General features: G+C 42.4%; 1 protein-coding gene and 1 long non-coding RNA gene across 2 annotated transcripts; one reads left to right on the top strand and one right to left on the bottom strand.

Moving 5' to 3' along the window:
• Positions 1–50: 50 nt before the first annotated feature.
• LOC120298838 lies at positions 51–3853 on the top strand. Its single transcript, XR_005554244.1, has 3 exons — positions 51–701; positions 1576–1624; positions 3593–3853. It is a non-coding gene; the product is annotated as an uncharacterized LOC120298838 (long non-coding RNA).
• A 9584-nt stretch (positions 3854–13437) lies between these two features.
• Positions 13438–13806, bottom strand: MMP24OS (MMP24 opposite strand; the record flags this gene model as incomplete). The annotated part of the gene is made up of 2 exons (XM_039322963.1): positions 13438–13485; positions 13735–13806. Coding segments are annotated over 2 exons (120 nt in total), but the record flags the coding sequence as incomplete, so codon positions are not given.
• Positions 13807–14271: the final 465 nt, after the last annotated feature.

Genomic DNA, 14271 nt, shown 5'->3' on the forward strand with positions numbered 1-14271 from the left:
GGTTATTATTCTGCATCTTTATTATGAGAAGCCCCGTTATTTGTATTAATAGAACAACGGGAGGCCCAGGGCCTGCAAAACAGGCACAGGTGTAGGCAAAAAGGGCCTTTGCAATTGTTCTAGTTAAGAAAATTTGCATTCCGATGACTTTGATCCACACAGCCTGTCCTATCTTGGGAAACCCTGGCTTTTTCGCCCTCTTTGGGGTAACGTTTATTTCCTCGTGTGCCTGCTATCCCTGCCTTGACCACGGGAGGGCGATGTTTTCTGTCCCATACGATTGGCACCGAGGCCATCATCGGCCTTTTTAACTCGGTTTAAGGCTTTTGGAAACGGGTTTCCTGCTTCCGTGCCTGTTCTGCAGCCCCGTCGCTCTGGTATGATTAACCGGGGGTATGCATTTGCCCGTGGCAGGTAGTCCTGCAGCCCTGCTCAGCCAAGCGTAGCGGCGGAGGGAACGAGCCAGCACAGGCAAGGACTTACTGGTAAGAGAGCCGCCTAGAGCGGCAGAGTGAGGCAAAGACGCCGGGCTCACTTCCGGTTGACCCGGAAGAGAAACGAGGAGGCGGTGCGGAGACAGCAGCAGCCTTGGGAACACGGTCAGGCAAGCAAGGCAGCAAGCAAGGATGCATGCCGGCAACCTTTGAGCCGCTCTACAACTGCTGACATCCGTGCCCGCGGCAGCAAGCAACAGGCAAGAGGTAAGGCCCTGGGGAGGGAGGGAGAGTGGAAGGATTCTTACGTGCTTTTGGGACTCGGAAGTTCTGGGCTTTGTGCAAGGTGGGCTTTGCGTGCTTAAGGAGTGTTTGGCAGTTTCTGTTGGGCTGGTGGTGTTAGCTTCTGTCGCTCTGCTATTGTGAGCTGTTAGTTTTGCTGCAAGGGGTTTTGCAGTATTTTTCTCCCGAATGGCTTTTGCCTGGAGCATTCCTTTCCTTATGAATGGAGCCATTTGGGGAGGCTGCCTTAGCGGGCAGCAAGTACTTGTTTACGGGTTTTTTTTTTCTTCCTTAAGTGCCAGCTGGTAGCCAGTCGGCCAATTCTTAAAGGGGAATGTGCCTTTTTAAGCTAGTTCCCTCAATGGCTTCTCTTTTCTGTCTCTGGAGGCTTTTCCTTGTTTGATGAATATATGGAAGAGGGAAAATATTGGGGGGGGGTATTATTCTGCATCTTTATGAGCCTGTAGGTGGCTATGTGATTTTTTTCCCCCAAAAATAAAATAAAAAAATTGTGACTGTTTTCAGTCCGGCTTCCCACCAGCAAAGTTCAGTGGGAGAAGCCGGGTTGGCTTAAGGATGACATGAGTCATTCACAACTGCAGTGAGTCGCTTAACAATTCTGGCAAAAAAGGGGTCATAAAATGGGACACCTTGCTTAACAGTGGGAATTGTTTAATTTGTGATCGTAACTCCAGGACTATTGGTAGAAGTTGAAGCTTATTGAGTGCCTGTTGGAAGAAATCTAAGCCTGTTTCCTTTCTTCTGGCTAAGATCACTTCTGAACAGATACTTGCTTAGGCTGGGTTGTTGTCCTTGTGTGTTTTTTGAGAATTGTGACTTTTCTTCTCTTCCCTTGCAGACCAAGAAATATGCAGATGTCATTATCCCTCAAGGCGTGGATAATACGGGTAAGAATTTTAAAATTTATAGAGAGAGGGGAGGGGGATTATCCAATCCAGGGGTCTTCAAACTTGCCCTTTTATGACTTGTGGACTTCAACACCCAGAATTCTTCAGCCAGGCATGCTGGCTGAGGAATTCTTGGAGTTGAAGTCCACAAGTCATAAAATGGCCAAGTTTGAAGACCCCTGCTATAGACTTTAAGAGGAGTGGACTTCAACTCCCAGAATTCCTCAGCCAGGCACAAGTCCACAAGTTATCAAAGGGCCAAGTTTGAAGACCCCTGGTCTTTAACTCCCACAATTCCTCAGCCAAGGAATTCTGGGAGTTGAAGTCCACAAGTCATAAAAGGGCCAGGTTTGAAGACCCGTGCCATAGATAATGAAGGAAAGAGTATTCTTAACTTTTTTTAATTGTACGTTTTCTTTCACCAGTAATCAGTAAATTCCTGGATAGGCTTTGCCCTCTGGAACTGCTTTTTTTTTTTTTTTTTTTACAAATTATCTTTGAGACACTTTCCAGAGTCTCAACAAAATCCAAATCCTGCAGGTACTTTTAAACGCTGGGCAAAAATTGCTGGGCCACACATCCTTTTTTAAAACGTTGCATGTGGCTTTAAAATGTTACAGCAGCTGAATTCTTAAGAATGAGCTCAGCAGCCAAAGGTGGGGCAGGCTTCTCTTTGAAATGCAAAAAGTTTGGGGCGTTTTTTTTAATATAGATTACTTTTTTTATAGTTTCTCTCTCTCTCCAAATGTATTCATCGGCTGTGCTGGCCAAGTGGGTTTTTGTTAATTTATTTCACAGTTGGCCCTTCATAAACCTCAGCTAGGCTTTTAAAATTCCAAAGGCGGCGGGGAAACTAGCATTTAGTAAGGTAAGTGCAGAAATGGAGTTCAAAGGAGGCAGGTGGTGGGCCTCATTGCACGAGGAGGTTGAAATACAAGTGTGGGGGGGGGAAATCCTGTGCTCCTTTTTCCCTTCTGCTAGTGAGTCACTGATAGATAGATCCATTATACTTTCAACGGAGCCACGGACTTTAATTTGGTGGGTTAGAAACAGAATCTAACAGAACAAGAGATTCAGGCTAGAAATGAGGTGAGAACAGTCAACCCGTGGAACAGAAGTTGCCCTCAGAGGTTGTGGGAGCTTCATCACTGGAATCTTTCAAGAAGAGACTGGACTGCCATCTGTCAGTAATGGGGTAGGGTCTCCTGCTTGGGTGGGTGGGGGTTGGACTAGATGACCTACAAGGTCCCTTCCAACTCTGTTATTCTGTGCTTATCTGGGGGCCAGATAAGTGTTAACAGAATCAGAGAGTTGGAAGGGACCTTGGAGGTCTTCAAGCTGGTCCCCTTTGATGACTTATGGACTTCAACTCCCAGAATTCCTCAGCTAGGCACGCTGGCTGAGGAATTCTGGGAGTTGAAGTTCACAAGTCATCAAAGGACCAAGATTGAAGACCCCTGGTCTAAATTTTTTTTTTTAAAAGCTGGCAACTTTAAGATGGGTGGACTTCAACTCCCAGAATTCTTCAGCCAGGCACACGGGCTGAGGAATTCTGGGAGTTGAAGTCCACAAGTCATCAAAGGGCCAAGTTGGAAGACCCCCGTCCTATAACATGTCAGATAAATGGTTATCCATGTCTCCTTAAAAACTTCTGGAAGCAGGTTGTTTCATTGATTAATTGTTCTCACTGTCAGAAAAATTCTCCTTAGTTCTAGTTTGCTTCTCTCCTTGGTGAGTTTCCATCCGTTGCTTCTTGTCCTGCCTTCTTGTTCTGCTTTGGAGAACAGCTTGACTCCCTCTTCTTTGGGGCAGCCCCTGAGATATTAGAAGACTGCTATTTGGTCACCCCTAGTCCTTATCTTTATTGGACTAGACATACTGGAACAAATCTAGTGTGTTTCAGGTAAAAATTAAAGCTGGCTTGCCTGCCTTTTCAAATCTCTAATTTGTCTCTTCTCTTTATTACAGGAGAATCTACACAAAGGCTATACGACGATGAGGGGAAGGCTTCCTGTTAACAGTTTCCTGTGTTTGAATTGCAAATGGGAAAACAGCGATCACGACTGAAAGATTACACCACTTGGACTGATGCCAGGATGACAAGAAGGCCATCTTACCTTCCTGGTCTTCACCGTTGACACGCAACAATCTCCATCGTCATAGTTGCAAAAGGCTCGGTTGTTGACCGGATCACAATAATTGTCTCCCCCAAAAGGCTGGAAAAGAAAAGAAAAAAACAAAAAGATGAGGACAATGTCTACTTGCTTGTTAAGTGAACATTGGGAATCGGCTACAATTGCCGGCCGTGAAGACTCTGGAGAATGAGAAGGAAGAGAAACGAATCTTATTAGTGGACAATCCAGAACTGTTCCAGTTAAGCTGCCTAGAGCAGGGGTCTTCAAACTCGGCTCTTGCATGACTTGTGTACTTGTACGTGAGCTTGGCTGAGGAATTCTGGGAGTTAAAGTCCACAGTCATAAAAGGGACAAGTTTGAAGACCCCTGGTATAGTTTCCTGCCTAGAACAGGGGTCTTCAAACTTGGCCCTTTCATAATTGTGGATTTCAACTCCCAGAATTCCTCCCTCCTTTAATTCATTCCTTTCTTCCTTCCCTCCCTTCCTCTTTTTTCTTCTTTTCTTTCCTCCCTTATCCTTTTTTATTTTTTCCTCCCTCAGTCTCTTTCCTTCCTTCCTTCTCTCTCTCATTCTATCTATCTTTCTTTTCCTTCCTTCCTTCCATCTCTTTTTTCTTCCTTTCTTTCTTTTCCTTTCTCTTTTTCTTTCTTTCTTCCTTCCTTCCTTCCTTTTTTCTTTTCCTTTCTGTCTTTTCGTTCCTTCCTTTCATCTATCTATTTCTTTTTCTGATTTCTTTTTTCTTTCTTTTTCCTTCTTTCCTTCATTCACTTTTTTCTTTCTTTCCTTTCTTTTTCTTCCTTCCATTTCTATCTATCTATCTATCTATCTATCTATCTATCTATCTATCTATCTATCTATCTGTCTGTCTTTTTATCTCTTTTCCTTCCTTCCCTTTCTTTTTTCTTCCTTTCTTTTCCTTTCTTTCCTTCTCTTTCTTTCTTCCTTTTTTCCTTCCTTCCATCTATGTTTTTCTTTTTCTTTCTTCGTTCACTTTCTTTTTTCATTCCTTTCTTTTTCTTTTCCTTCCTTCCATTTCTATCTATCTATCTCTGTCTTTTTATCTCTTTTCCTTCCTTCCTTTCTTTTTCTTTCCTTCCTTCTTTTCTTTTTTCATTCCTTCCTTCCATCTGTTTTTCTTTCTTCCTTCACTTTCTTTTTTCTTTCCTTTTTCTTTCTTTTCCTTCCTTCCATTTCTTTCTATCTTTCTATCTGTCTTTTTATCTTTCTTTTCCTTCTTCTCTTACTTTTTTCTTCCTTTTTCCCTTTTCCTTTCTTTCCTTCTTTCTTCTTCCTTTCTTTTTTTTCGTTCCTTCCTTCCTTCCATCTATCTTTTTCTTTTTCTTTCTTCCTTTTTCCTTTTTCTTTCTTTCCTTTCTTCCTTCCCTCCTTCCCTTTCCCTGGCTGTCGTGAACATATCTTTGGAAAACTTGTAAATGTGTTTAATGCCATTTCCTTGATTTATTGTTTGACTTAAAAATTGTTTGTTTGACTTTGTTGACTTCCATCTTTCATTTTTCTTTCCTTCCTTTCTTCTCTTTCTCCTTTCTTTCTTTTCTTCCTTTTATCCTTCCTTCCTTATCTCTTTTTCTTTATTTCCTTCTTTCCATCTCTTTCATTTTTCTTTCTTTCCTGCTTTTTTCTCTGCTTTCTTTCTTTCCTTCTTCTCTTCTTTCTCTTTTTCTTTCTTTCTTTCTGTCCTTTCTTCCTTCCATCTCTTTCGTTTTTCTTTTTCTTTCCTTCTTTCTTTTCTTTCCTTCTTTCTTTTCTTTCCTTCTTTCTTTTTCTTCCTTCCTTCCTTCTCTCTTTCTTTTCTTTTTCCTTTTTCTTTCCTTCCTTCCATCTTTTTTCTTTATTTTCTTCCTCTTCCTTTTATTGCTGTTTTCGCTGCTTGCTTCCTTTCTTCTTCCTTTCTTTTTCCTTTTTTCTTTCTTTCCTTCTTTCCTTCCTTTTATCCATCCTTCCTTCCTACTCTCATTCTTTTCTTTTTCTTTCCTTCCTTCCTTTCTTCCCTTCTCTCTTTTTCTTTTTCTTTCCTTCCTTCCATCTTTCATTTTTCTTTCTTTCCTTCCTTTCTTCTTTGCTTTCTTCATCTTTCTTTCTTTTTTCCTTCCTTCCTCCCTTTCTTCTTTCTCTTTCTTTCCTTCTTCCCTTTCTTCTTTCTTTTTCTTTCTTTCTGTCCTTTCTTACTTCCATCTCTCATTTTTCTTTTTCTTTCCTTCTTTCCTTCTTGCTTTTTTCCTCTGGTTCCTTCTTCCCTTTCTTCTTTCTTTCTTTCCTTTGTTCCTTACATCCTTCCTTCTCTTTTCTTTTTCTTTCCTTCCTTCTTTTTCCTTTTTTCTTTTTCTTTCTTTCCTTTCTTCCTTCCCTCCTTCCCTTCCCCTGGCTGTCGTGAACATATCTTTGGAAAACTTGTAAATGTGTTTAATGCCATTTCCTTGATTTATTGTTTGACTTAAAAATTGTTTGTTTGACTTTGTTGACTTCCATCTTTCATTTTTCTTTGCTTCCTTTCTTCTCTTTCTCCTTTCTTTCTTTTCTTCCTTTTATCCTTCCTTCCTTATCTCTTTTTCTTTATTTCCTTCTTTCCATCTCTTTCATTTTTCTTTCTTTCCTGCTTTTTTCTCTGCTTTCTTTCTTTCCTTCTTCTCTTTCTTCTTTCTCTTTTTCTTTCTTTTTTTCTGTCCTTTCTTCCTTCCATCTCTTTCGTTTTTCTTTTTCTTTCCTTCTTTCTTTTCTTTCCTTCTTTCTTTTCTTTCCTTCTTTCTTTTTCTTTCATTCTTTCCTTTTAGCCATCCTTCCTTCTCTCTTTCTTTTCTTTTTCCTTTTTCTTTCCTTCCTTCCATCTTTTTTCTTTATTTTCTTCCTCTTCCTTTTATTGCTGTTTTCGCTGCTTGCTTCCTTTCTTCTTCCTTTCTTTTTCCTTTTTTCTTTCTTTCCTTCTTTCCTTCCTTTTATCCATCCTTCCTTCCTACTCTCATTCTTTTCTTTTTCTTTCCTTCCTTCCTTTCTTCCCTTCTCTCTTTTTCTTTTTCTTTCCTTCCTTCCATCTCTTTCATTTTTCTTTCTTTCCTTCCTTTCTTCTTTGCTTTCTTCATCTTTCTTTTTTCCTTCCTTCCTCCCTTTCTTCTTTCTCTTTCTTTCCTTCTTCCCTTTCTTCTTTTTCTTTCTTTCTGTCCTTTCTTACTTCCATCTCTCTCATTTTTCTTTTTCTTTCCTTCTTTCCTTCTTTCTTTTTCTTTCCTTCTTGCTTTTTTTCTCTGGTTCCTTCTTCCCTTTCTTCTTTCTTTCTTTCCTTTGTTCCTTACATCCTTCCTTCTCTTTTCTTTTTCTTTCCTTCCTTCTTTTTCCTTTTTTCTATTTCTTTCTTTCCTTTCTTCCTTCCCTCCTTCCCTTCCCCTGGCTGTCGTGAACATATCTTTGGAAAACTTGTAAATGTGTTTAATGCCATTTCCTTGATTTATTGTTTGACTTAAAAATTGTTTGTTTGACTTTGTTGACTTCCATCTTTCATTTTTCTTTCCTTCCTGTCTTCTCTTTCTCCTTTCTTTCTTTTCTTCCTTTTATCCTTCCTTCCTTATCTCTTTTTCTTTTTCTTTCTTTTCTTCCTTCCATCTCTTTCATTTTTCTTTCTTTCCTGCTTTTTTCTCTGCTTTCTTGTAACTTTGTAACTTTGTAACTTTGTAACTTTGAAGTTGTGGGATCTGAAAATGCAGAGGTCTTTTTTTAATGGTGGAATATTTAAGGGAAGGTAATTTGTATAGTTTGTAGTTCTTTTTTTGCACCTCACGGCACGAAGGCAAGGCAACCAACAGGTAAGTTCTTTCCTTCCTTCCTACCTTCCTTTCATCTTTTTTCTTTATTTCCTTCCTTTCTTCCTTGTCTTGCTGTTTTCTCTGCTTGCTTCCTTCCTTTTTTCCTTTCTTCTTCCTTTTTTCCTTCTCTCATTCTTTTTTTTCTTTCTTTCTTTCTTTCTTTCTTTCTTTCATCTCTTTCATTTTTCTCTCTTCCTTTCCTTCTTTTTTCTTTGCTTTCTTCCTCTTTCTTTCCTTCTTCTCTTTTTTCTTTTTCTTTCTTTCTGTCCTTTCTTCCTTCCATCTCTCGTTTGTTTTTCTTTCCTTCTTTTCTTCCCTTTCTTTTCTTTTTTCTTTCTTTCCATCTCTTTCACTTTTCTTTCCTTTCTTTCCTTCCTTTCTTCCTTTCCTGCTTTTTTCTTTGCTTTCTTCCTCTTTCTTTTTTCCTTCCTTCCTCCCTTTCTTCTTTCTCTTTCTTTCCTTTTTCCCTTCCTTTTCTCTTCTTTCTTTCCTTCCTACCTTCCTTCCATCTTTTTTCTTTATTTCCTTCCTTTCTTCCTTTTCTTGCTGTTTTGTCTACTTGCTTCCTTTTTTCCTTTCTTTTTCCTTTTTTCCTTCCTTTTATCCATCCTTTCCTCATTCTTTTTTTTCTTTCCTTCTTTCTTCTCTTTCTTCTCTTTTCTTTTTCTTTCTTTCTTTCCATCTCTTTCATTTTTCTTTCTTTCCTCCCTTTCCTGCTTTTTTCTTTGCTTTCTTCCTCTTTCTTTCTTTCTTTCTTTCTTTCTTCTTCTCTTTCTTTTTTTCTTTCTTTCTGTCCTTTCTTCCTTCCATCTCTTTCATTTTTCCTTTTCTTTCCTTTCTTTTCTTTCCTTGTTTCTTTTTCTTTCATTCTTTCCTTGTTCTTTCCTTCCTTTCTCCCCTTTCTCTTTCTTTCTTTTCTTCCTTTTATCCTTACTTCCTTATCTCTTTTCTTTTTCTTTATTTCCTTCCTTCCATCTCTTTCATTTTTCTTTCTTTCCTACCTCCCTTCTTTTTCTTGCTTTTGTTCCTTTTATCCTTTCTTTCTTTCCTTCCTTCTTTCTTTCTTTTTCTTTCTTTTTATTTCTCCTTCATCTCCCCTTCCTCTCTCTTTCACTCTTTCCTCTCTCTCTTTCTCTCTTTCTATTTTTCTTCTCTGTTTCTCACTTCTCTTTCCTCTCCCTTTCTCTTCTCTCTTTCCTCTCCATCTCTTCCCTCTCTTTCTCTTTCCTCTCTTTCTCTTTCTTTCCTCTGCCTCTTTCTTTTTCTCTTTTTCTTTCTTTATCTGTATATCTCTATCTTTATCTTTCTCTTTTTCTTTCTCTATTTCTTTCTTTCTATCTCCCTTTATCATTCTCTTTCTCTCCCTCCCTTTTTCTTTCTCTATTTTTCTCTTTCTCTTTCTCACTCTGTTTCTCAATGTCTCTTTTTCTATCTCTTTCTATCTCTCTCCTTCTATCTTTCTTTCTCTCTTTTCTTCCTCTCTTTTCCCTCTTTCTGTTTCTCTCTTCTCTTTCCTCTCCCTTTCTTTTCTCTCTCTTTCCTCTCCATCTCTTCCCTCTTTCTCTCTTTCCTCTCTTTCTCTTTCTATCTTTCCTCTCTCTTTCTCTCTTTCTTTCTTTCTCTTTCTTTCTCTATCTGTATTTCTCTATCTCTCTTTCTCTTTCTTCTCTTTCTATTTCTCTCCTTTCTTTCTTTCTCTCTTTTCTCTCTTTCTTTCTATCTCCCTTTATCATTCTCTCTCTTTCTCTCTCTCCCTTTTTCTTTCCCTCTTTATTTCTTTTTCTCTCTTTCTCACTCTCTATTTCTCAATGTCTCTCTTTTTCTATCTCTTTTTCTTTCTTTATTTCCTTCCATCTCTTTTCTTTTTCTTTCTTTCCTTCCACTCTTTCATTTTTCTTTCTTTCCTACTTCCCTTCTTTCTTTTTCTTGCTTTTGTTCCTTTTATCCTTTCTTTCTTTCCTTCCTTTCTTTCTTTTTCTTTCTTTTTATTTCTCCTTCATCTCCCCTTCCTCTCTCTTTCACTCTTTCCTCTCTCTCTTTCTCTCTTTCTATTTTTCTTCTCTCTCTCTTTCTGTTTCTCACTTCTCTTTCCTCTCCCTTTCTCTTCTCTCTTTCCTCTCCATCTCTTCCATCTCTTTCTCTTTCCTCTCTTTCTCTTTCTCTTTCCTCTCTCTTTCTTTCCTCTGCCTCTTTCTTTTTCTCTTTTTCTTTCTTTATCTGTATTTCTCTATCTTTATCTTTCTCTCTTTTTCTTTCTCTATTTGTCTTTCTTTCTATCTCCCTTTATCATTCTCTTTCTCTCCCTCCCTTTTTCTTTCTCTATTTTTCTCTTTCTCTTTCTCACTCTCAGTTTCTCAATGTCTCTTTTTCTATCTCTTTCTATCTCTCTCCTTCTATCTTTCTTTCTCTCTTTTCTTCCTCTCTTTTCCCTCTTTCTGTTTTTCTTCTCTTTCCTCTCCCTTTCTTTTCTCTCTCTTTCCTCTCCATCTCTTCCCTCTTTCTCTCTTTCCTCTCTTTTTCTATCTTTCCTCTCTCTCTTTCCTCTTTTTCTTTCTCTTTCTTTCTCTATCTGTATTTCTCTATCTCTCTTTCTCTTTTTCTTTCTTCTCTTTCTATTTCTCTCCTTTCTTTCTCTCTCCTTTCTTTCTATCTCCCTTTATCATTCTCTCTCTTTCTCTCTCCCTTTTTCTTTCCCTCTCTATTTCTTTCTTTCTCTCTCTCTTTCTCACTCTCTATTTCTCAATGTCTCTCTTTTTCTATCTCTTTTTCTTTCTTTATTTCCTTCCATCTATTTTCTTTTTCTTTCTTTATTTCCTTCCATCTCTTTCATTTTTCTTTCTTTCCTACTTCCCTTCTTTCTTTTTCTTGCTTTTGTTCCTTTTATCCTTTCTTTCTTTCCTTCCTTCTTTCTTTTTCTTTCTTTTTATTTCTCCTTCATCTCCCCTTCCTCTCTCTTTCACTCTTTCCTCTCTCTCTTTCTCTTTTTATTTTTCTTCTCTGTTTCTCACTTCTCTTTCCTCTCCCTTTCTCTTCTCTCTTTCCTCTCCATCTCTTCCCTCTCTCTCTTTCCTCTCTTTCTCTTTCTATCTTTCCTCTTTCTCTTTCTTTCCTCTGCCTCTCTTTCTCTCTTTTTCTCTTTCTCTTTCTTTCTTTCTTTATCTGTATTTCTCTATCTTTATCTTTCTCTCTTTTTCTTTCTCTATTTGTCTTTCTTTCTTTCTTTCTTTCTATCTCCCTTTATCATTCTCTTTCTCTCCCTCCCTTTTTCTTTCTCTATTTTTCTCTTTCTCTTTCTCACTCTGTTTCTCAATGTCTCTTTTTCTATCTCTTTCTATCTCTCTCCTTCTATCTTTCTTTCTCTTTTCTTCCTCTCTTTTCTCTTTCTGTTTCTCTCTTCTTTCCTCTCCCTTTCTTTTCTCTCTTTCCTCTCCATCTCTTCCCTCTTTCTCTCTTTCCTCTCTTTCTCTGTCTATCTTTCCTCTCTCTTTCTCTCTTTCCTCTTTCTCTCTCTTTCTTTCTCTATCTGTATTTCTCTATCTCTCTTTCTCTTTTTCTTTCTTTTTCTATTTCTCTCTTTTCTTTCTCCTTTCTCTCTTTCTTTCTATCTCCCTTTATCATTCTATCTCTTTCTCTCCCTTTTTCTTTCCCTCTCTATTTCTTTCTTTCTCTCTCTCTTTCTCACTCTCTATTTCTCATGTCTCTCTTTTTCTATCTCTTTTTCTTTATTTCCTTCCATCTCTTTTCTTTTTCTTTCTTTATTTCCTTCCATCTCTTTCATTTTTCTTTCTTTCCTACTTCCCTTCTTTCTTTTTCTTGCTTTTGTTCCTTTTATCCTTTCTTTCTTTCCTTTCTACCTTCCTTCCTTCCTTCCATTTTTCACTTTTCTTTCCTTCCTTCCTTTTCTTCCCTTCTTGCTTTTTTTCTCTGGTTTCTTCCTTTCTTTTTCCTTTTTCCTTTGTTTCCTTTTTCCCTTCTTTCTTTCTTTCCTTTCTTCCTTCCCTCCTTCCCTTTCCCTGGCTGTCATGAACATATCTTTGGAAAACTTGTAAATGTGTTTAATGCCATTTCCTTTATTTATTGTTTGACTTAAAAATTGTTTGTTTGACTTTGTTGAATAAAAGAGATTAAAAATTGTATCTCTCGTGTGTTTCATATTATTTGTAAGACCTTTCTTGGCACTGTGCCAAGGCTTGCCCCAGAAATAAAAAGATGATGTCATACTTGGCACTGTGCCAAAGGGACGACATCATTTTGGCACTGTGCCAAGGCTTGCCCCAAAAATAAAAATTGATGTCATATATCATAAACACACACACACACACACACACACACATCCATCCATCAATCATAAAAACACACACACATCCATCCATCAATCATAAAAACACACACACATCCATCCATCAATCATAAAAACACACACACATCCATCCATCAATCATAAAAACACACACACATCCACACATCAATCATAAAAACACACACACATATAAAAACACACACACATCATAGACACATGTCTGAAAGAGACATCAGTGTGACATCATGACATCAGTGAGTGGGCTTGGGCTTGGGCTTGGGCTTGGGCTTGGGCTTGGGCTTGGGCTTGGGCTTGGGCTTGGGCTTGGGCTTGGGCTTGGGCTTGGGCTTCGGCTTGGGCTTGGGCTTGGGCTTGGGCTTGGGCTTGGGCTTGGGCTTGGGCTTGGGCTTGGGCTTGGGCTTGGGCTTGGGCTTGGGCTTGGGCTTGGGCTTGGGCTTGGGCTTGGGCTTGGGCTTGGGCTTGGGCTTGGGCTTGGGCTTGGGCTTGGGCTTGGTCTTGGGCTTGGGCTTGGGCTTGGGCTTGGGCTTGGGCTTGGGCTTGGGCTTGGGCTTGGGCTTGGGCTTGGGCTTGGGCTTGGGCTTGGGCTTGGGATGGGGATTGGGCTTGGGCGGGGCTGGGATTCTTGTGCTTGGCTTGAGGCTCGGGCTTGGGCGTGGCTGGGCTGGGCTTGGGCTTGGGCTTGGGCTTGGGATTGGGCTGGGCTTGGGCTGGCTTGGGCTGGGCTTGGGCTTGGGCTTGGGCTTGGGCTTGGGCTTGTGCTTGGGCTTGGGCTTGGGCTTGGGCTTGGGCTTGGGCTTGGGCTTGGGCTTGGGCTTGGGCTTGGGCTTGGGCTTGGGCTTGGGCTTGGGCTTGGGCTTGGGCTTGTGCTTGGGCTTGGGCTTGGGCTTGGGCTTGGGCTTGGGCTTGGGCTTGGGCTTGGGCTTGGGCTTGGGCTTGGGCTTGGGCATGGGCTTGGGCTTGGGCTTGGGCTTGGGCTTGGGCTTGGGCTTGGGCTTGGGCTTGGGCTTGGGCTTGGGCTTGGGCTTGGGCTTGGGCTTGGGCTTGGGCTTTGGCTTGGGCTTGGGCTTGGGCTTGGGCTTGGGCTTGGGCTTGGGCTTGGGCTTGGGCTTGGGCTTGGGCTTGGGCTTGGGCTTGGGCTAGGGCTTGGGCTTGGGCTTGGGCTTGGGCTTGGGCTTGGGCTTGGGCTTGGGCTTGGGCTTGGGCTTGGGCTTGGGCTTGGGCTTGGGCTTGGTTGGGCTTGGGCTTGGGCTTGGGCTGAGGCTTGGGCTGCTTGGGCTATGGGCTTGGGTCTTGGGCTTGGCTTCGGGCTTGGGCTTGGGTCGGGCTTGGGCTGGGCTTGGGCTTGGGCTTGGGCTGGTTGGGCTTGGGCTTGGCTTGGGCTGGGCTTGGGCTTGGGATTGGGCTGGGCTTGGGTTGGGCTGGGCTTGGGCTTGGGCTTGGGGCTGGCGTTGGCTTGGGCTTGGGCTGGGCTTGGGCTTGGGCTTGGGCTTGGGCTTGGGCTTGGGCTTGGGCTTGGGCTTGGGCTTGGGCTTGGGCTTGGGCTTGGGCTTGGGCTTGGGCTTGGGCTTGGGCTTGGGCTTGGGCTTGGGCTTGGGCTTGGGCTTGGGCTTGGGCTTGGGCTTGGGCTTGGGCTTGGGCTTGGGCTTGGCCTTGGGCTTGGGCTTGGGCTTGGGCTTGGGCTTGGGCTTGGGCTTGGGCTTGGGCTTGGGCTTGGGCTTGGGCTTGGGCTTGGGCTTGGGCTTGGGCTTGGGCTTGGGCTTGGGCTTGGGCTTGGGCTTGGGCTTGGGCTTGGGCTTGGGCTTGGGCTTGGGCTTGGGCTTGGGCTTGGGCTTGGGCTTGGGCTTGGGCTTGGGCTTGGGCTTGGGCTTGGGCTTGGGCTTGGGCGGGCTTGGGCTTGGGCTTGGGCTTGGGCTTGGGCTTGGGCTTGGGCTTGGGCTTGGGCTTGGTCTTGGGCTTGGGCTTGGGCTTGGGCTTGGGCTTGGGCTTGGGCTTGGGCTTGGGCTTGGGCTTGGGCTTGGGCTTGGGCTTGGGATTGGGCTTGGGCTTGGGCTTGGGCTTGGGCTTGGGCTTGGGCTTGGGCTTGGGCTTGGGCTTGGGCTTGGGCTTGGGCTTGGGCTTGGGCTTGGGCTTGGGCTTGGGCTTGGGCTTGGGCTTGGGCTTGGGCTTGGGCTTGGGCTTGGGCTTGGGCTGGGGCTTGGGCTTGGGCTTGGGATTGGGCTAGGGCTTGGGCTTGGGCTTGGGCTTGGGCTTGGGCTTGGGCTTGGGCTTGGGCTTGGGCTTGGGCTTGGGCTTGGGCTTGGGCTTGGGCTTGGGCTTGGGCTTGGGCTTGGGCTTGGGCTGGGGCTTGGGCTTGGGCTTGGGCTTGGGCTTGGGCTTGG

The sequence above is a fragment of the Crotalus tigris genome, unplaced genomic scaffold, assembly GCF_016545835.1.
Source record: "Crotalus tigris isolate CLP2741 ecotype Arizona unplaced genomic scaffold, ASM1654583v1 scf7180000024153.1733885, whole genome shotgun sequence".
Taxonomy (NCBI): domain Eukaryota; kingdom Metazoa; phylum Chordata; class Lepidosauria; order Squamata; family Viperidae; genus Crotalus; species Crotalus tigris.